General features: G+C 47.2%; 1 protein-coding gene and 1 long non-coding RNA gene across 2 annotated transcripts in view; one reads left to right on the forward strand and one right to left on the reverse strand.

Moving 5' to 3' along the window:
• The window catches only part of ITPR2 (inositol 1,4,5-trisphosphate receptor type 2), a 261,876-nt gene extending 251,913 nt beyond the window's left edge, over positions 1-9,963 (forward strand). The window contains exons 56-57 of the mRNA XM_063357290.1: positions 8,387-8,548; positions 9,803-9,963. Coding sequence (XP_063213360.1) covers positions 8,387-8,548; positions 9,803-9,889 — 249 coding nt within the window. The 3' untranslated portion in view covers positions 9,890-9,963. The remainder of the gene's footprint in view (positions 1-8,386; positions 8,549-9,802) is intronic.
• Positions 474-3,789, reverse strand: LOC134510151 (uncharacterized). Its single transcript, XR_010069514.1, has 3 exons — positions 3,397-3,789; positions 2,680-2,829; positions 474-1,645 (listed from the first exon to the last, which is right to left on the reverse strand). It is a non-coding gene; the product is annotated as an uncharacterized LOC134510151 (long non-coding RNA).
• Positions 9,964-24,537: the final 14,574 nt, after the last annotated feature.

The raw sequence follows: 24,537 nt of genomic DNA on the forward strand, positions 1-24,537 counted from the left end.
CCAGGTGCCTCTGCGCAGAGGCTGCCATTGCATTACGTTGTGCTTCCCCCACCGAGACAGCTGGAACTAAACCAGAGCCTCCCATGCTGCCATTAAAAGGTTCTTTTTTTTAAGGACATGTGCACTTAATGTCAGAATATTGAAACCATACCCACGTGAATAAAGTTAGTAAGCCAGTGATTCATTGCTGTTTCAAATCTCTATCTAGCCACAGTAAATTTCTGCTCAGTAGTGACAGTCTGTGTCCACATGCAGGCTATGATTTACAGTTCTGTGTTTTGTATCAACAACATCTGTTTAACAAAAGAAAAAAAAATAAGCCAAGAACATTTATTTTCTAATCTCTGTACCAGATGTTGTTTCGTTATGCACAAGATCCAGGGACTATATCAGAAATAATTTAATTATTTTAAATGAATAATCTGAAGCATTTTTCCTAAAGCATGTCCCGTAACCACTAACAACATGAAAACATAGCAATGTGGAAAAATAAACTTGTGTTTTGCACAGATCTATAATTATATCTATTTTAAGGGCACGAATATTAAGCACCGAATCCTAGCTTCAAATGGTAGCGTTGGGATTCTTGGAGATTTGCAGAGGACAGTATCAATTCTCAGGGCTATGATAGAGATAAGGTGGCAGAGAGCGATTGAAACAGCAGAAGAAATCCAACAGTTGAGAAGTGAACATGTGCCGCAGTGCAGAGAAGGCACGAGAAGCAAATGTGGCTTCAAGGAGAGTAGTGCTGCTGGGGTAGGACACAAGCTTAGGCCCTCCAAGCACACAAAAGTTGGGCCATGCAGCTCTGGCGAGTCCCCGGCCGGCTGCTGTCCGTGCGCGCCTGCGGGTCCCCTGGGTTCCCACCTGTGGGGCAGTTGGAAGGTGCAGTCTCAGTGCGATGGTGACAAAGCTGCTTAGTTTGGTTTCTGCATTCCACCTTCAGGGGTGAAGTTGCTCCGGGCTGAAGCGGGATCGCTTCCCTCAGTGTGTCAGCTGCGCTCTTGCTGATGCAGCCCAGGTCATGGTTGGACTTTTTCACTGTGAGGGCGCGCTGCTGACTCATGTGCTTAGCATTTGCGTACGGTTTTGCCCGCAACAATAGCGAGAGATCGCATTCAAACTTAGGGTCTTGACAGTAAAAGATGATTTTCACGATCATTTCTATCGCTTGGAGGTAAATGCCAAGTCCTTTAGGTGTGTTTGAGAAGCAGAAATTTTGGGGCGTTTGTTCTTGGAAAAGCGGAGTTTCAGGCCGAGTATCGAAACTGCCATAGAGAAACATCTTCGCAATTTGAGGTTTGTTGTCGTTCCTTGCCATAATTTTTGCAGGGATATCGCAAGCAGAAAGGCTGATACTGAAACATTTGTAACTGACTGGCCTGGATATCGGTCTTGAAGAACTCACAATTGTTCAGTATGATGGTGATAGATTCTGTTGCAGACCTCAAAAACGTTCAGCCAAGTTAAAATGAAAGTAAATGCATCAATGACGCTACTAAAGCAGATGGTGGGTCTGTGTTATGGTTCCAACCTTCTTTCAGGGGGAAGGAGATTTTTCCATGAGCTGTGGAAGCTGTAGCAGGTATCAATCCAGTATAGACCCAGCCAGACCTGTGAGTTTTCTTCTTGCATAAAGATTTATCTGTAATTGCCAAGGTTTATTTTTATTTTCCTTGAATTACTGTTGTGGATGCATATAGATGCATAACAATTCCTAATTTCCCTCCCTATATTCTTGTACAGCACAGATTGCTTATCAAATACAGTCTTAACATTAAAGTGTCAAACAGGATTTGCAGAAAGCTATTTGGGTTTGTAGTTTAGGATGAACGTTTATCAAATTGTGGATTAGCTGAATCATGCACTGAACCAAATTATTATTGTCTGTGATTAAATCACAAAGTGGTTATTGCCCTGTGTCATCTAAAGCACAAGATAGTTTAAATCTTAAAAATTCCTTTTTAAGGTGGCTATAGGAGCTACATAACTACAGACTTTCAGGACTCTGTCCTTAGGCAGAAAAATAATAGCTTTCAAGAGGTCGTTTGGACTGATTGCTCTCTGCTTATACAGGCAACAGATCTGGGAAGGGAATGGATGGACTTATTTACGTTTCAGACATACAGAATAATTTCTCAGTAAATAAATCTCTTTGTACCCGTCGCTGAAGTATTTTTTCAAGGTGCCAGCTCAAAAAAGGGGATTGAACAGCCTGTTGGTTCTTGTGCCTGGAAGGACACAAGCTGCCTGCCGAAGAGCAGCAATGCTGATGGTTTGTTTGCCTTCATGCTGAGGCACGGGTCCTAGGGTGCAACGGAGTCGCAGAGGAAGTTTGGATGCCCCATCCCTGGAAGTGTTCAAGGCCAGGCTGGATGGGGCTTTGAGCAGCCTGGTCTAGTGGGAGGTGTCCCTGCCCGGAGCAGGGGGGTTGATGATCTTTAAGGTCCCTTCCAACTCTAAGCATTCTGTGATTCTGTGAATGTGTGTTGCAGGGTGGGATACCACGAACTGCCCAGTGCAGCCCACTGAGGAAGCAAACCTTCATGGCAATGTCCATGCTCCTCTTCTGCATGCTTTAGTGACTGTCTAGCTGAGGAGCTCAGAGGGCTTTAAGCATACTTGTTTTCTCAGCCTTATTAGGCAACAAATAACCCTCCTGATGGCCGTCTCACTCACCTCACTGAGTCACCGAGGAGTGAATGGTCTGTGCCAGATGGGGGAACGGTGGGCTGGGCGGGAAGGAGGCCTGTCTCCTGCTCTGGTGCGTGCAGCTGGAGAGGTCACAACCCAGGAGGAGTCATGAACAGTCATCGGCCACTTTTCTTTCTGAATAAATAGGAGGGAAGTCCTGAAATGGCTTGTTTTCATGTTGCAACATGGGGTCACGGGGCAGAAGGGGCTAAGAGTCGCCGGATTAGAGTCTGCTGGAGAAATTAAAGTCTGGTACAGCTGATGGTGGCGTGGCACTCTGAGGCCATGGCAGTGGCACCAGCAGAAAGCATGCATAAGGCTGCCTTCACTCCTCTACTTCATCCCCCTTGTCCTAGTCTTTGACCTATTTTCTCTCATTGTTATCTAGTAATCTATTTTTTAAAGGCTCAGCCCAGTCTTTCCTGCTGGTTGCAGCTGATCCATCTCACTGCTAGCCTGTGAAACCATCACCTCCTAAAGAAACGTCCCTCTGCCAATTACTCCAGAGGCATGGAGTCAGCTCAGCGTGAGAGCTCGATTGAAGCCAGTCGGCTGTGCCAACAGGACAGGGATGGCTTGAGAGAGACTTTGTACAAAGCGTAGAAACTCTAAACAAATTTCTTCAGTCTTTTCTCCATCCATGCTCAACCAGAGCTAGCAAAGGCAGAAAAATGCCAATGTTTTACTGAAGGGAGGACTTACCCCGTTGCTCTGCCCTCCTCTGGAAAGCCCACAGAAGGGAAGGAGAAAGTTGCATAGAAAACTCCAGGAGGCAAACACAGACTTTTGCTTTGAGCATGCCTCTCTTGAGAAGAAGGGTTCGAGGTTTCTCAGAAAACACGAGCAGCAAATCCTTTTAAGCCCTGTGATTTCTCAGGCACGTGCCCTCGCCAGCGGCACCTCACAGCTACGTGTCCCCAGAGTACCTTGCAGAGAGAGGTGTTCGCCCCGGGTGAGCTGTGATTCCCGCTGGATTCCTGCCAGCCGAAGGGGGGGGACGGAGGGAGCGCGCATGCTGGATCGCCACATGAAATGTCTGCTCTGCTCGTGTGCAGTCTCTTTGGCCGGCAGCCTTTTGGCTAGCCCCACCTGCTTTTTTTCCCCCTTTTTTTTTTTTTTTTTTTTTCTCTCCCCCCAGCTGAACTGACGGCGAGGAGGCTGCGGTTCCTTTCTGTCCCTGCAGCCTTCCTGTCTGGCTGACTCTCTGCCCTGGACACAGATGTATGCTTAAATATGAATTCTGCAAGGCACACGTTATGCTGGCGGAGGGAGCGTGGAGCAGGAAGATGCTGTGTTCCGTAGGTGGGCTGCTGCGGTTGGGCTGCAAATATCTACTATCCTGTGCAAGAATGAAATAACAGTAACAGTATAAAGCGTTCAGCCCCGGTGGTTTAGAAAGAAGATTTCGGTACATTTCAACAATTAATTCTGCGTCCAGGCAGCTACTGAGTTTTAAAGCATCCCATCCACCTACCTCACCCATCGTGAGCTAATTTATGCTTGAGTTATGTCACCTCACACTAACCTGGTGGCTGTCGATTGAGTCCTCTGCCAGTTTTGCAGAGGTTTGCCCTACTCCCTGCCGGCAGCTTACCTCCCTCCTCCAAATTGCCACTCGGTTCCAGAGAGGGTTCAGAATGTCTGAGTGAATGCTACCCTCGGCAAAATGGTTGGATTTCTAAGAATAATAGCTAAGGCGGGACAGACAACACCCCGCAAAATCCCATCCCCGCACCAGTCAAATAAGGTGAAGCAGGAGTGCACCTGCAGCATAGAGGAGGCATGTTACAGCTTTAACATGTGTTTATTGGTCAAGGTGAACCCTGGACCGAGCCCATAAACATTTAAGTCCCAGAACAAATGTTTGGGGTTGTACAAACATGTGAACTACCTCCAGTTAATTGACAAGCAATTACCTTGAAGTGAAAATAGCTTTCCCATAGCTGAGCAGTCACGCAGTGCTTGTCCCTCCATGAACGCTTACAGATCACTAAAATTTTCGGCTGAGGAGCCTTGCCCTATTTGCCTTCTGGATCCTGGCAGGTTTGTGATCAAAAGTGTTTTGTCCCCAGCAGCAATTGCTGTTTGTTAGTGGTATAGACTTAGCAAATAAGGCTTTGCGCCAGAGCTAATTTTCATGCTGCCCCTTTAAAAATTTCTGCCGTTCATAATGCAATGAAAAAATAAGATAATATGGACCAGCAAAAGCATGCAGTTCAGCAAGGGAATATACCTAGTGCGTGCACTGTAGTGGAACTATCGGTGAAAGCTAGGTAAGTATTTTTAACCTAAAGACAGGTTGGCAGGTTAGAACGTGTTTCCTACTGACCTATTGAATTTTGAATCTTTCTGATTCTTTGCATGACAAAGATACGCAGCTGGACTGGATTCCAGTAGATGCATATGCAGTTGAGAACCAAGAAGCAAAGTCCTGCCTGCATCCAACACAGCACTTGGGACTAGCAAGTGAGAGACCTGTGGCCAGCTGTTTCACCTGTTGCCTCTCTGCTGCCAGGAAAAGCTGTAGAAGTCGGTAGCATCTTTTCCTGAGGTCTCCGGTCCGTGCAAACCCATCAGCTTCTCTTAGAACTTGGATAAAGTCCTTGCTTGATCCTGCGCAACATTTTGGCAAAAAAAATGCCCAGATCTTCTTGGTCTGTTACTAAACCACAGCTGGGTTTCTTTCTTGGGAGAGATTGTCACAGCATTGCTGGGAAGGCAGAGCTGGGCACACGCAAATGAGTGGAGTCTGTCATTGAGCTCCTGTGACTCTGGGGCTCGCGGTGGCCCAGGTGATCTGACATGTGGTTCAGAGCAGCACAACAGGGTTGTGTGGCAGCGGGCAAGGTGCTGTGTGCTCTGTCCCTGTCTTCACCTGCTCCTGGTCATCCCTCTTCCCAGGAAGTATAGTGTTGTGCCGAGAAGGAGGGAAGCAGGTGGCAGTAGGAGCCTCAAGAAAGGCAAGCCCACTGAACTGGGATGTCTGGCACCCGCGTGGATTTGTGTGGCGTTCCTCTGGACGCCGCAGTGCGGTGGAGGGTCAGTCCGCAAAAATCTTTCCAAGGCAGTCGGCAGTCTCAGCCTTGCGTCCTGGAGGAGCGAGGGAGTGGCAGATGGAAAACAAAGCTAGCAAAGTGCATTGCACAATCCTGGCAGCAGTACTCAGCAAACACAAGAACCACAACGATGGTCTCAGATTGCTCTCCCTTTGCAGCTTGGCTTTAGAAACTTTGGCGTTGTGGTGAGCCTTGCCAAAAAGGGCTCCTGGCCCCAAAGCTGGCTCCTGTGGCCGTGGGGCCTTGCATTTGGTATCTTCAGGTGCTTCATGCAAGAGAAGCTGTAATGGGTGCAGATACCAGAGCTTTCCAGGAAACATTCAGATACAAGTGCAGCTCTGTTCGCTGTAGCTCCTTTGAATTAACTTTCTGTGCCTGTCGTGGCAGACAAATTTGCTGGCAAACATTTTGAAAAAAAAAAAAAAAAAAAAAAAAGGCATTGATCCAGAAAGCGCTGTGCACAAACTAAGCTTAGTATAAATGAGTACACCTGTGCTTAATGCTGGGCACGTGATGAATGCTCTGCTACATCCTAGCCAAAATAAATTTAAAATAAATATCAGAGCATACTTGTGGAAAATGAATGCTGGTCTTGTAAGCAGAAACGCATGCAGCAGAAATAGGAATCTACGGCTCCGTGTGTCTGCTGGGGATATCCAGCAGGGAGGGTCACATGCGCTCCTTTTGAGCTCACCAGCGGAGCTGGTGAAAACAGGTTTTGATTTGAATGAGTTATGACCCATTGAAAATGGCATCATGCGTAACCACAGTAAATTGTCATAATGAGATCACGAGGCTCAAAAAGTGGGCAGCAAGGAAAAAGGCCTCATTCCACCAGCGCACACGGCTGACTGAGCCCTGGCTGCAAAACGCAATGGAGGGGCATGGTCTTATTCCCTGAACGTTTTGTCGGTTTAGCGACAGGACCAGAGGTTGCACAGTCTGACAAAAACTCATTAGAAGTTTTGAGTTAAAGAGAAGAAAACAAGCCAGAATTCTTACGGCTTTGCATTTAGTCATATCCAGGGTAACAGAGGGGACTGGGCTAACACAAATAGTGGGAAAACATGAATACTTTAAGTGCTTGGATGCTTACCGAGGGTTAGGTTGGTTGTTTCTAAACCACGTTGTTGTAGGAGGGGAGGGTTTGGTGATCAGGGCAGAGCACTACATAGCTGAAAGCAACTCTCTCTGGGAGCACAATGAAGCTGTATTCACTTGGCGCATCCCTGGGCTCACAGCTCTATCATCAGGCCAGCCCACGTGGAGCCTGCTCATGTACAGCTGCCCTGGGCTGCCCAGCTGTAAATACTGCAGAATCATCGCTAGCTTTTCTATTTTCATGGTGAGGAAAAGTCTGAGACTACAGTAAGTTCAATGCAGTTAAAATTTTACCAAATACCAAGCCCAGACAACATAAGTAGCACAGCTGTTGCCTGCCAGGATTCTTCTGGAAAAAAACCTCCTTTTCTTTCTTCCTTTTCTTTCCAGTATAGCGCTATTTCTGTGGTGCCATTCACAGGGCAGGAGACTGGAAGAAACACACTTCAACTCGTTCTGTTTCTCTTCTAAACTTATCGAGCGCACGTGTCCGTAGAGGCCCGTTGCAAAACACCATGCATATGATCTAACCACATCCTCCCCAAGGTGGAGGGCAGAGGTGCGTTAATGTAATGCATCGCCAGCTACAGGACCTGTTTCCTTTGTCTCGTGCCTTAAGGCAAACCGGGTTGCTTGCCACATGGTTGCCACTCCTCCTAGGCTTGCACCCTTCAGTCTCCTCCGTCTGTTACGCTTTGCACACAAATATCCGTGCCCCCGAGCCATGGAGACAGTTCAGGCTCATGCTGATATGCAGCACCTTCCTGACTCATATCATCTATTTACAGTATGTTTGTTATGGTTAAATTCGTAGCCTGAGTCCATGAATAGAGAAGCAGCCAATTCAGTGCTATTCTATGTAGTGCTTGGTCCTCGGCAGGTTAGCCCTCGGCCATGGGTTGTGCTTGCGTTTACCTAAGGTATACAATCTGAATAGCATGGTGAAACCTAAGCCATTCCCGGGACCCCGAATCTTCTGTTCTGGGCAGCAGCATCTAAGGTCCCTCTGCTCTTGCAGTAGGCACGCTCCAGGCCAGTCCGGAGAGGACTCTGGCTTGTCTTGTTTTCCTGACGTTGGCTCGCTGACATTGCTGCAAGGACAGCCGAAATAGATGGAGGCCAGCCAAGCTGAAGAGACAGTGGGGAAATGTGTCCCTGCATACACTTAAGAGCAAAGCACGGGGAGCACACGGACTTTCCTGTGCTAGTGTACCAGAGAAGTCTCCCCAGAGCTCGACAGCGGGTGTTTCTGCATGCCAGAGCCGTGGGTGAATGTGCCAGCACTGCCCACGCTGCAATACAGGTGCAGCTGGGGGAAACTAAGATTTTCCAGTTGAAGCCTCCCTTGTAGATAAGGAGAACTAAGAATAAAAATGCTTCTGTAAAATACTTTCTGAATTTACTAGTTCATAGGCTCGCTTGCTGTGTGTCTTCCACTGAGTAAAAGTCCTTCTGAGTTGTCATTCTTCAGTCTCAGCTTAGTAGCACTGCATAAACCCCTTCTAACATTACTAATTTTTTTAATACCCATGTAGGAGAAGAATTTGGATTGGTTCCCTCGGATGAGAGCCATGTCCCTGGTTAGCAATGAAGGTGACAGTGAGCAAAACGAAATCAGGAACCTGCAAGAGAGGCTGGAGTCAACCATGAGCCTGGTAAAACAGCTTTCCAGTCAGCTTGCTGAGCTCAAGGAACAGGTAAGTGCCCTGCAGTGGGTAGCAACGTGAGCACGTGTGGGTGAACGCGCTAGCTTTCATCGGGTCACAGTCAGGACAGCGTTACAAAAGCGACTTTTGTCTTAGAAAGGTTTTCTCTTTCCCTCCAGTAAGCTTTCTGAGTAGATACGCTGATACGGGTTTGGAATGAAATTGAACTCTATTAGAAACAGCAGAGAACAGGTAAGGAGAAAAGCCGAGGTGGAATTAGTTATGAAATCCTCCTAGTGAGTGTGTGAGGACAGAGGGAAAACTGCAGAAGCAACGATGGGCTTTGCATACGCGGGTACTGCATAACCTGGCAATGAAAAAGGCATAGCGTCAGAAATAGCTGTGTACTGATGGGAATCAGTAGAAAAGCTTTCTGAATCTGACACTTGGCTTTTTTACCCCACTAAGAATATCAGCAGTGCTGTTGCGAAAACATTTTGCCGAGCCTGTTGCTTTGTTTGTGCCACCCTTGCCTTTGTTCTCCTCCCGCGGCTCCCCCTTCTCTCCTGTGCAGAGCACAAGCTGCTGGCCTCTCTTAAAGCTCTGCTCCTGTCGAGTCCACCTTACGTGTTTTCTCTCACTTCGGGATCAAAAGGCCATCTCCTTTTTTACTAAAGATGCTGGTCGCCTCTGGTTTGCTCATTACAGTTTCAGAGAAGCGTCTTTGCGTTTTCTTTATGGGAAGCATTTCAGTGGCATCAACAGGGTTATCTAATTATCCCCCTTCAAAACCCACCTTAAAACTCTCTTTCCCTGTGAAAAACTCAAAAAGTTTTAGGCTGGATGTGCTGAGGCTGTTGCTTATTGTGCTTACCTATACCGACCTGGTGGGATTATTTCATCCCTGTCTGACTGAATCTGTTCTCTCCTGGCTTAAATTTAAACTCTCTGGGTAGGGGGCCATCTTTTAATTCTGTGATTGTACGGCACCAAGTGCAAATGCTGATCCTCTGCAGGGCTACACAAGACGATAGCAGTGCAAATAATACACTGTAAGACCTGCCGCTGGATAAGAATAATGTACAAATGAGAATAAAACGTCCATACTTTGCAGGAAACAGATCTCCCACTTCAAAGACATCTCTTACTTGTAATTTTCAATGCTGAAGAAAAGAATTCCACTCCCTGTTGTTTTGCTTATATGTATCTTGCTCTGTGACTGCCAAATTATAGTAAAAAGAAAGAAAAAAAAAAAAAGAAAGGAAAAAAATTCTCAACTTGTCTCTCTCTGCCTTTCCACCTTAGATGACAGAACAAAGGAAGAATAAGCAGAGGCTGGGCTTTCTTGGATCAAACACACCCCATGTGAATCATCACATGCCACCACCCTGATACCACGGGGAGAAGCCGTGACTAGCCTTTCATCAGTATTCCTGCTTTATTATAGAATAAAAAGCTGAGATTGAGAGGAGTGAACAGTGCCTATTGTTGCAAAGTTAAAAACAACCAAGTGCCAAGATGTTAAGTGGTTTAGCTCTGGGAACAATTTGTAGCTGTTTTTCATGGTTGAAAAGGACCACAACCTAGAATGCGAGAGATACAAGGGAGCTCGTTTGTATTCGTTCACGGGGACCCGACTCAGCTGTGTTTGCGCTCTGCAACTCAGTGGCTTTGGTGGTAGCTGCCACGTGCAACAGAGGTTGGGGGCAGCATTTGGCCGCGTCCTTAGAGCTGCCTCGAGACTTCTTCCTGAAGCGCTGGGATAACCAAGATGAGCAGAAGAAGGAGAAATGTTTATTAACGCAAATACGACAGCCTGGTTCGCAATGAATAGAAGTCGTTTCTGGCATATTTGCCAAATAGCGACATTAGTCCTATTTGCTTGGCATTTACTATTTTTTAATTACCGTAAATATGTCAGTTGGGTAAGCAGTAATGTTGCTTCAAGAAACTTCTACTAGGAGGGAAAGGGGAGAAACCTCAAAAGACTAGGGGGGAAAAAACCGAACAAAGTAGAAAAAGAGTTGCAAAGAGAAACATTAACGCTTTTGAATTTTAGCTGTCACCATGCAATTTCTTATTTATAACATGGAGCACAATGGATCTACAGCTGTGAGAACGTTATGCACATAACACTGACAACATAACTGGAAGTGATTTCTTTCTCCTGGCTTCAGATGTTCTCGATTAATGTGGCCGTGAGATTTCACATATTGAGGAGTTAAACTGTGTTTTAAATTCAAGTTCCAATGGAGGATTCAGGGGGAAAAAAAAATTATACCTGTAGTTTGAAGCGTGTATGGGATTTTACTTTTTTAAAAAAGCTTAGAAATTTCTTTCTCTGTGGAGCTGTAATGGTGTCATTACCTTCCGTAAACTCATCTTCAGCGAGAGTTGCCTTGAGTAAATATAGATAAGCACCGTATTTTGCCAGTTTTCTTCTGAGCTAAAGCTCATGGGCTTAGCCTGCCTTTTCCCACCCTTCCTCTTTCAGGCGCTTGCAGGAGCGGCCTCTCCCCACAGGTCTGGCTGATGGGGGACGGGGGCAAAGCCGGAGGAGCTCCTTCCAGCTCTAGGCTCTACGAAGGGCAGCAGCCAAGTCAGCTTTGCGGGTTTCTGCTGTATTCTGTATTTCTTCAAAAGAAAAGTTATGGGGTTTCCACGTAGCCCAAGAGGGTTCTTCTCTCTTTTGCGAGAAGATTTTGGGGGCACGCATGGGAGTTGTGGTCCCAGTTCACTTTCATGTTTGGTGGGGTTTGGGTACTTAATTGTCCTTGGGGCATTTGAAAATGCGTCTCCATTATGTGGAGTCACTTCTTAAACCAAAATATTTTTGCAATGATTTTCGCCCTGTAGCATTTCCATGTTGTTACTAAAACCATTTTGATCAAAGGTGAAAATATTATCGGCTCCGCTATTTCTAGTTTCTCCCTGAAGAAATTATGTTGTTTTATTTAATTCACAATTCAAACCAACAGACCTAGAGTAAAGGGAAGGAAGGGGCATTTCCCTTTCTTCGTCCCAAACTCAAACCTATTCTTGGAAGCCATCTCTTTTTTTTGGTGCCAGTGAGATAAAAATAACGTACCTTAGGGTCTGATTCTTCTACCATTAAAACATTTCCCATTGGCTTCAATTGCATCCTTCAAAAATACTGCGTGGAAAGCAGGGATTTGTGTATTTCACTGAAAGAAAATCTCTTTCTGTTGACTGTCCTTTAGTCCTTAGAGCATCCTGGTTGTGAGAGGTGATGGCCATTTCCAGGTTTAGGGTCTATTTTTCCTGCGAGAAATTCTCCCACATCCAGCCGTCGCTGTGCTTCCTAGTGCTAAGGTGAAGAGCGAGTGATGGTTATCAGGAATGGCGCAAGGCCAGTGAAAGCAAGCGGAGGGAGACTAAATCGTCTACGACTCCTCTGCTGGTGTCGGGCTGGCAGCCTTGCTGCAGCCAGACGTCAGCTGCTTCCTAGGCAGAGGGAGCGCATGGAGGCAACGGGAGCTGGGCTGAGCTCATCAGTGCTGTGTGTTTGCTTCCGAGGCTGGAGTAACCTTTCCCACTCCAAAGGCCAGACAACACTCTGGTATTTGGAGAGCAGAGCAGATGTGGCTGTAGCACGGAGAGCTGATGGTAGGAAAGCTGCTAGTCAAAGCAGAATACAGAAAAGCAGTTGTCTTCAATGAACGACTGAGGTATTTTAGGAATAAAGCTTGGAGTGTGCCTTTCCTACAGTCTTACTGTGTACGAGGTCTTGATGCCACTGCTCCAGCATCACTGTGGTGGTGAAAACCCCTTCCTTAAGTGAGGACGGGGCTTCAGGTACCAATTGGCATTCAGCACTGAGAAACTTACCACGAATTGATTCTGGGAGTTTGCATCAGCCACACGCCGTGCAGCCACCAGTGTAACATAAAAGCCAGATTTGCCTTTCTGACTAGGCCTGTTGTGCATCATGAAGCCAAAGGAGTTGCACGCAAATGTAAAGTCAGCGGTAAGTTGGTAGAGAATCACATCCTGCAGCTGTATTAATTCAAATTAGTTTATGCAGTTCATCATCTAGTCACAGCTTCTGTTTCAACAGCAATTTCCTCTTCCTCACGCATATGCTTATTAGAGGCATAAAGCACGGTTTAATGGAACAAAGATAAATTAAACGATCGCTATTTATTGGAGGGTGGGTGGTTGGCTAACACTGGAGGTGGTTGACATTTTTCTTGTTTACACTCGGAAAAAGCACATGGACCACTGCACATCAAGGGAGGTTTCTGCCATCGGAGCTGGAAAAACAGACTCGATGCGTTTGTGCCCTGTGCTCAGGCCTGCAGTTGCATGCTGCTGTTGCTCTCTCTGTCTCGCACCCCAAATGATGGATGTCCCCAGGGCTCAAGAGCCCAAATACTGCTCTTCGGAAGGGAGAGCTACAACTGTCAAAAACTAAGAGGTAACAGATGCCGATTAGCTTTTGCCACGGTGCCTTTCTGCTGTTGATAGCTTCCGAGAGGGACCTCCGTAATCAATAACAGTAGTTGATGCTACTTGCACAGATTGTAAATATATTTCACTGAGTGTTTTGACATTTTTGCTGATTCTGCCAAAGCTTAGGCCCTGCCCTGCCGCTCTCCTCTGTGTGAGCAATCTGTACACTCACACACGATAACTTAAACAGGAGACTTCTTACGTGAATAATAGCTGCAGGGTCAGAGCCCAAGCCTTAAAGATTGTGAAATATCCCCATCAATGAGTTTATTATAACAAAAAATCCCATTGTTTTATACATATATGTATATCTTTGTTTAATGCAGCTGGGGTATCCTCTTCTTAGGCAAGCATCATTTACCTTACCTATTTATATGAAATGATTGCAAAGAAGTTAAAACATCTAAGGGCTGTTAATGCCTTAGAGGGATTTATAATTATAAGCGCCTTGACAGTTAAAATCTACTTAGGTAAATATGTCCATTGCTGCTGAATGTAACTTTTAATAAAGTGTGTCATTTTATATATGTCTGTCTCACTTATTCTTGGTGTTAGGGGTGCGGGGGAATGTGTCCGGCTGAACTGAAGACTGCTGGGAAACCCAGGCTGGTTGTCTCGCATGGGAGACCAGGCTGTGGGTATGCATCCGTTTCCTTCTAAGCGACAAAGCCGATGGCATCAGTACAGTCCTGAACGGACGGAGGCTGAATCCAGCAATGAAAGCGAGGATTTATTTTATTTCAGGCACAAATTGTTCCGTTCAGGAGAGTGGGTCGGCTTGCCACCTTTCCTGAAGGTTGGGTGGCAGTTAGGTGTATAATTTACTCAAGCGCTTTTTGTTTAGTCCGTAACTGGCAGGCCAGGGGCAGCCCTTGCTGAAGGTGGGTAGATGCAGGGATGGTGATGGATGTGAGCGTCACCGATAGGGAGGACCAAGCTGAAGCCGAACAGCCTCGGGGTTTTCTGCTGATGCCTGAGGCACATTAGCTCGGCGCCGGGGGAGTCTCTCGCTTGGAGGGAAGCTGCCGGCATCAGGAAGCTCCTCCTGACGTGAGGAGTCGACGAGTCGCTGCGAGGCTTTGAGCATCCTGAGCATGGCGAATTGCAGTCAGCAGGAGCGAGGTGACATCTCCTCGTGTGCCTCAGGGAAGCAGCAGGGCAGGCCCCCCAGGGCTGTCAGCCATGCTTGGGAGCGTGTGGTAGGCACACTGGTGTGCGTGCCCATGCAGGGGATCTGTGTCTCCACCAGGCAATGGCCTTTCAAGACGGAACTGGTGGTGGTGGTTAGGAACCTCTCACTGCCCATCATGCATTCCTGGTGCCAGCCCAAGACTTTAATTTTGGAAATACAGCCCTCAAATGATACAAATGCAGAGGTTAAAGGCTTGAAGGCTTGTTGTGGCTTCTCTTATTAGGGCAGGGGCTTTTGTGTGTGTGAGGTTTTGGGTGCTTTTTTTTTTTTTGCCTTTTTTTTGTTTCTTGTAGGTCCTTCAAGTAGCATGTTGAAAGAGAGATGGGGGGAGTTTCTCCTCTCTTCCAGGTGAAGGGATTGAGGAAGACAAACAGCCGACAACCACTGTCTCTCTCAACTGAGGCAACTCGGGCTGAGGAAATCCGTGGTCTTGTGAAAAAAGGAAGTGCCCTATAAACCTATGGCAGGAGAACTGTGACATACAAGTGCTTTTTTTTTTTTTTTCTTCCAGCTGTGTTTATTACAGAAAGTCAATATTTATGAGGAAAAGAATGAGGCCTCATCTTAGTGAGAAAAAGCCTGCTAATTAATTAATAAGAAAAATCCCGTTAAATAGAGCATGCTGTTGTTTCTGTGCACTTGTTATACCAACCTGCTGACTTTCTGAGTAGTCAACTTTGTTTTATATTCTGTGGTATGAGTTTAAAGTTAAATAGAAAGGGGCTTGTTTGCTACTAGGTTTCTTAGATTGTTCTGCAAAAAGCGTGTCCTAAGAGAAAAGGGATTTTCATACAGTAAACGTTCAACCTAAGATTACAGTCGTATTTTTTTTAAAAAGCCCCCAAACCAGAACTAAGCTCCTAAGCCCAAATGGGAGCAGTTTCACATGCAGAACTGAGAACCTAATGTTGAGGCTTCTCTTTTTTAAAATGTCGTCCCCAAAGGTACATTTTAATTCAAAAGGCGTTTCAGGGAGCAAACGTCTCCCTCGGCATCAGCTGCGCGGATGTCAGTGGGCTCGCGCCAGCGTGGCTGATGAGCAAATTCGGCCCCTCTGGTTCCACCATCGCTGCTACTGTGACAAAAGCATCTGCAGGCGAGGATGTTTTCTTTGGGAAGAATGTGCTTGTTTTCTGGGGAGGGCCGCCAAGTTTATTTTTAAGTGAAGAAAACTGAGATTTAAAGCTGCTAACCTCTCTGATGTCCCGGGATGCCCGCAGGAGCGATCAGCAGTGTGACTCCTGTTTGCAGGCGCCTGCAACTGAATGTCCCTTATTTGCACAAAATCATCCCAAATGACCCAAAAGAAACTTGAGCTCTAGGGATTTTAAATGTGGAGTAGTGTCTTGCTATCATAGCTTCACACTTGCCCGCTCTATTTATATGCTGTACTTTTTTAGTCCGAAGCAGGAAGCTGCAAGGCACAAGAAAAATAGCCTTTATAATGTTGCTATTTCAATGTGTTTCTCTTGCTGCAAACAGCCAACAGTTACCTTTTTCTTTTCTTTTTCGTACAGTAGGTTTTTTACTCTGTGCCCATCACATCTCACCGTGTCTCTGCCTTCATTCACTGTTGCTCAGGTAAGGCAAGACCTGGGAATGTCCAGAACCACCAGCCATTACCTGAGAAGCCAAACCAATAAGCTAAATCTGTAGGACCGCGGTCACACTGGCAGTGTCTTGTCCTTATGACTTTAACAATTCTGTTTAAATGTCATAGATCACGCTGTCAACTAACAGATTCAGTAGCTGACTTGCTACAAGCAGGAGGTTTTTTTAAAAGCCCTTCTTGTGGTAAATTATTGCACAATCTTCAACCCCTTGGCTGGAGTTTGAAGCCATCTATAGCCTGCTAAACAAACTGCGGAGATGGCAAAGTTGATATGAGGAGATGAACGTCTTCTGTTCCAAATTTTAACCTAATCCACTGAAAGAAAACCGTGCCCCAGTGGTGGGAGCCAACTGAGATCCACTGCCTGAGCCAGGCTGAGCCCTGGCCCCAGCCCTGCAGTGGCTTGCGGCGGCGGAGGGCAGCGTCGCAGCCGTGCCATTACCTTGGGAAGCGGGGAGGAAGGCTGCTGCTGCAGCCGGTGGCGGGGAGCGGCCGCGGGGCCTTTGCCGAGGCAACACTCACACCCATGTGCAAGGCTGTGGGGTCAGTCAAGGCCTTGTTTTACGTGGGCCCTGTCGTCCCCGCCATTCACAACCCTGCCATTTCGTCCAGATGGCAACAGCGGTGTGGGGATCCAGTTACAGCCCAAAGGTTCCAAATCCTTTTGTTGCCCCAAAGCAGGGTTGTTTAGCCGGTGTGCAGGCACCAAGATACACACGGAGTAGATGTATTATCTATTTATTTCGTTTCTGCAGAGATGGGTGCTAGGTGGTAATCCACAAAGCTAGCACACCGGCCTAAAAACTCTGAGGAACATTTGTACCGTTCAAAACACAGAAATACACACGCTTTTATTATAATTATTGGTTAGTACCTTATCTTAACAATTTCTATTGGTTAGTACAGTCTCTCGCTTTCATTTAAAGTTACAAGGTCCTTTAATTGATGTGCACATGCTCCAGCACCATGGCGGGGCGGGGGGGAGGTGGTCCAATTCAGTCTCCAATTGAGTTGGTGGTCACGATCTGTCACTGCCACCTTTACCTTTCCCCCAGTTACTGCAAATTTTTGTTAACTTTATGCCTTATCCAACAGCTGTCTGGTTTTCAGCCGGTTTCGGCGCCTCCTGTGGTGGGACTGTTCCTTATTATCAGCCTTCTGTTCTTCAAGGGTATATTCATTAGTTAGGCATTTATTGTTTATACTAAGTGTTTTGTTTCACAGGGCCTTGTGACCTTTTTTACAGCTCTTTCTTTATTCTTACTTAATGAGAGATTCTACCTTCTAAAATATATTTTACCTTTTTAAAAGTACATTCTACCTTCTCAAAGTACATCACTTTTATAAAGTATTCCCTTCTGGCCCCCAAAGTCTGCACCATGCTCTACAGGCCTTGTTCCCAACAGCACCGAGTTGCCACGTAAATCGTGGACTCTGGCTCATCATCATCATTTTGTCAACTGTGATATGTCAACCTGAATTTCACAATCCTCTCTGAGGAGCATTTGCTCTCTTAACAAAGATATAAGGGTATATTCACTTGCTCTTTCTTCCCCATCCCACCAGCATTATGGCATAAAACACCCGGGAACTGTGTCAACTCTGGCACTGTTGCAGAGACCCACAGTTGTGTTCAGCAGAGCACAGGGCAACTTTGAAACAGGGTTCAAAAAAGCCCATTTTCAGTCTCGAGTTGGTGTTGAATGATAGGAGGTGGCTCAGAGTTTGTTTGGGTTTTTTTTCAAGTCAACTTTTGCTGGCTTTGAGGTTGGTTCAGGGCCACTTGGAGCTCACCAGGGAGCTGTAACAGTGGCTTTATCTGGTGTGAAAGTTTTCACCCTAATTTGATAAAGACAGCAGAATTCTTGGTGCCTCCAAAAAACCCTCCCAACCCTTCATCTTTCAGTTTTAAGAGTTGAGGGTGTATGTGTTATGTATGAGCGTGTGTGGTTTGCGCACACGCAATTTGATCTGAGGGTATTTGGGAACACTGGCATGCAGAAAGAAGGATGGGTTGGCTGTAGACCTAAACAAGCAGAACAGCTGGTGTTGTGAGTGCTGCCATCCCATGGGAAATGCAGATTTTTCTGCCTGTGGCAGGACTTTGCTGCTGAAGGGGAAGAGGAGTCAAGAGAGGAGAGTTTGGTCCCCGGAGCTGTTGTGCGCTTCCCATGCGAGTGTAAACATCTGACCAGGTCCCTGGCTGCTCAGCTGGGACGTGGGAAGATGCTGGCGGGGGTATCGTGCACCTAGCCAAAGACTGTGAGAGTTGTAAATGCGATGTGTTACAGATACATACAGATACAGATACAGATATCATGCAGAAAAAGAAAGGAAGGAAGGAAAGTTCAAGGGAAGGAAGGTCTCAAGGGTACAGGAAAATGTTGCCAGAAATGGTGATTTTACTGGTGGGACTTACTAAAAGTTTACTTTTGAGTAAAGAGTTAATGTTATCAGAAGTTGACTGTCCATGTCTTTGTCAATCTTGGGTGTCTTTTCAGATGAGAGAACTTAGCCAGAAGCTACCAGTCCAGTGAAAAGCCTGTTGCTCAGGGTCCTTGGTCTATGAAATCTGTTTTTTTGAAAGTCTGTCCGCAGCACCTCACTTGGGATGAGTGCTCTTTTACATGGTTAGCACAAATCTAAATAAATACAGAAATATAAACTGAGCTGGAAATTTACTGAGTACAGGCTGTCTTGCAAAATTGCCCGTGTTTCCTGGCTCTAGATGGGATGGAAATACCACAAAACTAGCTTCTCTCATAGTAATGTGATACTTCTGCTTCCGGGCTCAGCTGAAAGTGGGAGGTGGAAGCGTGTACAAGAGAGGAAAAAGAAAAGCAAAAGCAAATTATAATCAAGCTTATTTTTAACAGGGCAAAATGGAACTATTAATTAGAAAGATCGAAGTGGCCATTGTGATCATCTTGTATAGTGCAGGCCATAGAGTTTTATCCATCTGCTTCTCTGTAAGCTGTGGTACATAGCTGGTAATGGTAGCTAACCTAGCTTGCAAGTCTTCATGTGAGTAAGACATGGGGTGTACCAGCTAGCCAGTTCTCATTTAGCTCAAACTTCAGCCCAAGCGCTACATCCGGGTCAAACGAACACGGTTCCCCATGGGCTATGCTGGTTCCCATCTCTCCAGGAGAGGGGAATCCAGTCTAATGCAATCTCTGGATGGGAAACTTATTCTGCAGCAGGGACAGAGTAATGGCAGGACGCATCTCTAAGCACCTGGCCTTGCAAGGTGGCTGGGTTGTTTGGCCACCGAATCTGTGGAGGCAGACCCATGCCCACGTCTCCACCAGGCCTATCACCTCCAAGGCAAGGAGGACAGGCACAAAGTTTTCTCCTGGGCTGAATGCGGCCCAGCTGCACTGACACTGAATCTAGGCAGGTATTGCGGTGCCGTATCACCTCTCCTTTTCTGGAAATGCCTTTCATTTTGCCTAATTTTATTGGTGAGAGCTCCCTTTCTAATGATCTTCCCTCAGCCAGAGGGTCACAGCCGCAGTTGCCCCAGTCAAGCTACAAATTGTCTTATGGGGTACCTGTAATTTTTCCCATCTGGCCAAATTTTGGGAGAGAGAAGTTATGTCAGCTAAGGTGGCAGGGAAGGGAACCAGGCGCTGTCACTGCTGGTGGTAGGTATCCACAGCAATAATACCCATGGTGTGAGCAGCCACATTGTTGGGAGGAGATGCACAGCTCCTCTCCCCTGGTCCGACCTCCAGCACAGCATTTCATCTTCTTTGGGGTGAAACAGGGACATCGATCCAACATGCCTTTGTCACTGCTCACCCAACAGCCTTCAGCTACCCCCGTAAAAGAGAGGACCAAAGGTCTGTGTCCTCAGGACTGCCCAAGTCCTGCACCTCCCTCCTGCCTTTGACAGAAAATATCATTTTAACAGCATCTTCTGAGAACTGATTGAGACCACACCATGTCCTTTCAGCCAGGCCAGCAAATAACCTTCAGCTAAGTCTGCCCAGGGCTGTTTTGGATCTGGTGATCTGCATTTAGAAATAGTCTTGGTATTTTTAAATGTTGCCTGGAGCCATCTGGTCCCCTCTTCATTTTATTTTTTAATTGTCATTTATAACTTATTATACAAGCTATTCAAAAGCCAGACAGACGCTGGAGGGCAGTGAGCAAGTCCTGATCTGAAGCGCACTGAAATCTCTGAAAGTCTTTCCCTGGCTTTCAAAGGGCTTGAGGCTGACAACCCCACCAAGGGAGCCTGAACGGTTGCAGCTCTGTGGGGTCCTGGCTCTGGGACACCCAGGCTGTGCATTGCACATTGCCACCGGGGCCAGGGCCTTGCTTTTGGCCCGAGCCAGGCGAGTCCCTGACTTCTGCTGGGGAGCCGGCTCCTCATGGCCGCTCTCACAGCCCAAGGCACGAGGAGGTCAACTGATTTGCTCAGGTCACCAGTGCGTGAGCGAATGACTCATCCCAGATTTTCCTGGCTCCTAAACCTTTGCTCAAACCACAAGGCTGCTTAATGACTTAGCAGGGCTCTAAGGAAGTAGGCTATAAATTGCAAATACGCTATGGCTAAATGACGGGCTAAGGTGTTTTCCACGTGCCATTTGTGAATGTAGAAGAGCTAACTGGCACCTGGGAATTACTGACAAGTTGGGGGTAGTAATTTGTTTGATGAAGCAATGTCTTCAGAAAAAACAAACAAACAAACCAAGCAACGTTTGCTTTGCCCCCCACTCCATAGCAATTTTTCGAGCTCCAGCTTTTCTGCCCGACTCCATGCAGGGCCCTGCGCTGTGACCCTGAAGGTAAGTCACCTCTTGTTAGAAATAGGACGAGTTTGTACTGCCTCAGCTCAAACCATCCCAGGTCCTAAAGGCATCACCTGAGTCCTGCACATCTGCCGTCGGTCCAGCAGGGCAGGATGGCCCGAGGGGGATATGGTGCCCTGATGCCAAAGTACATGCCAATGCACCTCAAGGCTGAGACTGACATCTCACAGGAAGACAGACGTCCCACATCAGGCTCAAACACACCTGCACACACCTCAGCAGCATGCCATTCGTGAGAGGATGGGCACACATTAACCAGCTCACTCCTGTGGGATGGCTTAAACTCCAGAAATGCTCCCCATCATTCAGGAATCACGGCTAAACAAGCTAATTCGTGCTGAGAAATGTGCCGCTGCTGTTTGGTGATATCTCAGACAGCTTACTCTGGTGGCACCCTGACCCTGGCAAGCATCTGAAACCCAAAAGCGTTCACTTGTAGGAGATGCCTCTTGATTTTCTCCTGCCAGTTGTGCTGGACTCGGAAAGCAGCCATGGGACCCGTAACTGCAGAGGGGCAAGAGGGCTGCAAATCACCCAAGCCATGCTGCTCTGGCTCCTCATCATCCTCATAGCATGGGGAGTTATTACCACATTGCTCTATTTTAATAATAATCTATTATATTTCAAACGTATGAAATAAAACAGGGCACTGAACATCAAGCTGTCTGAATACGGATTTTTTATTTTTTTTTAAAGAAATCCCTGGACATCAATGGGCAGACTCGGGGAGTAAGATGCTGCGCAGAGAAAACAAGAGAGGGAGGCCGGATCCAGGCCCCCTCCCGGCCCTGCAACAAGCAGCCCAGCACAGCTGGCACTAATTGGCACTTTCCTTGGCGGCGGATGAAGTGCGGAGGAGACAATGGGGCCTGGGCTGGTTTCTGGTGCCTGGAGGTGATCCCCAGCGCTGAGACCAAAGCCCATTGAGAGCGCAGTAAGGAGAAGCTGTGTCAGTTGCTGCTGCTGCGCTCAGAGGGGAAAAGACTTTCGGAGCATAAGCCCCCATCCATAGGATGTGCGCCCGGCACCAAGGGGACACCACCGCGTGCCTACCGGTACAAGCGAAGAGAAAGCAGGGCACAGAGCACGCTGTGCCGCTGGCCACCGGTGGTGTGGCGGTGGCGTGGTAAAGCTTGTGGTCACATTGGCTGGTTGTGGGCAGCTGGTCAAAACCATGACTCCCATTGAATCCCTTAGCATCTGGCTTTCCGCAGTGTCCCATGCTGGAAACTCAAAGCAGGAGGGTAAAGGCCTTATGAAAAGCTGTTGCTTTGTGCAATCGTGGCATTGCTTCATGCAGAGCTGGAAAGAAATATAAGCGTGACGCTGTGACACCTGGAACACAAACAGGCAGCTGGAAAGGAAAGACGAGAGCAGAGCAAGAAACTTCTTCATAACTGAACATAACTTGGCAAGGAGAGATAAAGGAAAGATACCTTTCTTTTTTTTAAGAAAGAAAATTATCATGTAATTCCTGAATTGCATTGTATATATTTTTGGTGTGTGGGCAGTAATTCTATCGGTACCAGATTTTTTTGGTGAAAAATACATTAAATATCTTAGCCTTATCTATTGGTAGCTTAGAGGCCCCGTTTTCTTTTGAACTTCATGAACAAATTCAAATGGGGAAAAAAAAATGCATCCCCGCTTTCCGACAGGAAGTGCGCCATGGCCAAAAGCACCCTGAGATCAGTCTGCACTGAGGCTTCACGCCGGTTACGGTCGCTACACCCTGCCAGCAGCATGCCGTCCGAACCCCTGTGTTTAGGATTGCCACCCAGGTTCTCCAACGCTTAAGATATTTTTTAAAATTATTTCATGAAACACAAGCCAAATAAATGTGATGATACTCTTCCTGTTTGTCCCCTGGAGTGGGAACCTACAGTTTAGGCTTTGGTTCCTTTTCTCTTCCTTCAGTACAAACAGGAGAAGCAGCTGAAGGACTTGGAAGCCACAAGGATGAAGTGCAGCTCTCGGGCAGTAACTAGAGATGAGCCGAGGGAAAACAGCTGCAAGACAGACACCAGCAGACGTGTCCGACCCTGTCCTCGGGGAGCGATGGGGAGGGGTGGTCCTTCACCTCGGGAGGCCCTCAGCCCTGCTGGTGATGATGATGGGGATTTGCCTCCCTCCGCCCCTCCAGCACAGCCCGGCATGGCTGTGCGCTTCTGCTGCAGCTGGAGAAACCGTGCTCCCAGAGGGAGAAGAGGTGCTCGGCAACCCGTCAGGCTAATAAGCTAATAGCATGCAAGCGCACGTTCGTGCTGGAGTTTCCACCTGCAGCTACAGCCACCTGGCAGCGCCCAGCCACGCTCCGGCATGGCTAAAGGGTGGCCTGGTGAGGGCACAACCCAGAGATGTAGCGGGGAGCAGTGTCTGCCTCAGCCCCAGAAGCTGATGTCTGCTTTCCATGGATTTTCTCAGGGCTAACGCCCGCTTGCATGCAGCTTTGCACCTCCCTTTGCAGGGAGGAGACGTGGGTTTTTTTGGCAGTTGCCTGACTGATGCTTGATGAGAGCGTCAAGGGGTGCAGCCCAGGATCAGCAGGACCAGCACAGCCTAGCAGCAGGACACAGCCAGGGCTGCATTCAGCTTTATAGCACAGCCATAAAAGCCTGCATTGAGCTCCGCCTTCCACCTCTCTGTACCAGCCTTGACATCCCTGGGGATTTTCCTGTAATAATCCTGTCTATGCCATTGACTTATACAGTAGTAATTGAGCTTTAAATTTAATTACAGTATGGGAACGAGCTGTCACTTGATTGAAGATACTTCCTTGACTATTTATTGAAATAAATAGTCTTACTGACTTTGTAATTTGAAATGAGGGGACTAGATGTTGGGATCTCTTTTATGGCTGTGTTTATATCCTTTCTGTCAGGCGCAGCACTTCAATGAAATACCAAGCCCTGGCTTCCAAAATGCTCCCACAGACTCTTCTCTCTTTAAACCTCCTTTGGTGGTGGCTCACGCAGAGTTTCCCATCCATTGCCTCATACCCACAGCCATGAAAAATAGCAATGCTCAGGACCTATAAAGACTCAAGTGCTTTATGCAGGTTTGTATCATATGGGAATATCAAGACAAGGGACACAGGTTGGAAAAACACCTGTGGCTGTTTTACCCCATGGTTGAATGGAGCCAAGATAGGTGGAAGAGCATGTGCTCTTGGACGTCACCTTTCCCAGGGGCTATCCAGTCGCGCTGGCCACTGTGGGCCCAAGGGGAACTGGGGCATCCCTGGCCCCATGTGTCCCAGAGCTGGGAGTGGGACCTGCGTCCCCACAGGCCCTGAGGATCCTGGCAGGCATCCGTGTCATTGGGAAGAGGTGCCTCCACGTCTCAGATGGACCAATGAGAGCGATGCAGCTGTGATGAAGTGTTTCTGCGATGCATGATTTTTATGTAGGCACTTTCCTTTAGCGATAATAAGGCGCTCAAATTACCCCCGATGTTCGTGATTTGGAAACAACACGGAGGCAATATTTCCAGTTGTGAGAGTGTACAGAAACGTGACCATCGGCAGCAGCTCGCTGCCCCTTGCTGCCTGCCCACAGCTGCGGAAACATCAATGTTCACACTCGCTGGCTAAGGGAGAGAAAACAGAACGCTCAGCACCACTTTGGTCCGAATTCCCTTTTCTCACAACCAGTTTTACATCCAAATGAGAGCAAGCATTCTCCAAATACAGACTAACGGTCATTTTGTACTTTGCAGACTCCCTCTGACCCCTCATTTCAAGTCCTAATTCCTAATTTCCACCCAGCTCAACCCGCTGCCAGGCTGCCCTTCTCCCGCACAGACCAGGGGACACGAGGCACGCTGGCAGGAATGATTTGCTGTTATCTGTAGAGTCATGCTGTCTCTCCCATGCGGGAGACAATTGGAAGAGTAAAAGTGAGAGCAAACTTGTGGGTTGAGATAAAGACAGTTTAATAAGTAA

Source organism: Chroicocephalus ridibundus, chromosome 1, assembly GCF_963924245.1.
Source record: "Chroicocephalus ridibundus chromosome 1, bChrRid1.1, whole genome shotgun sequence".
Taxonomy (NCBI): Eukaryota; Metazoa; Chordata; class Aves; order Charadriiformes; family Laridae; genus Chroicocephalus; species Chroicocephalus ridibundus.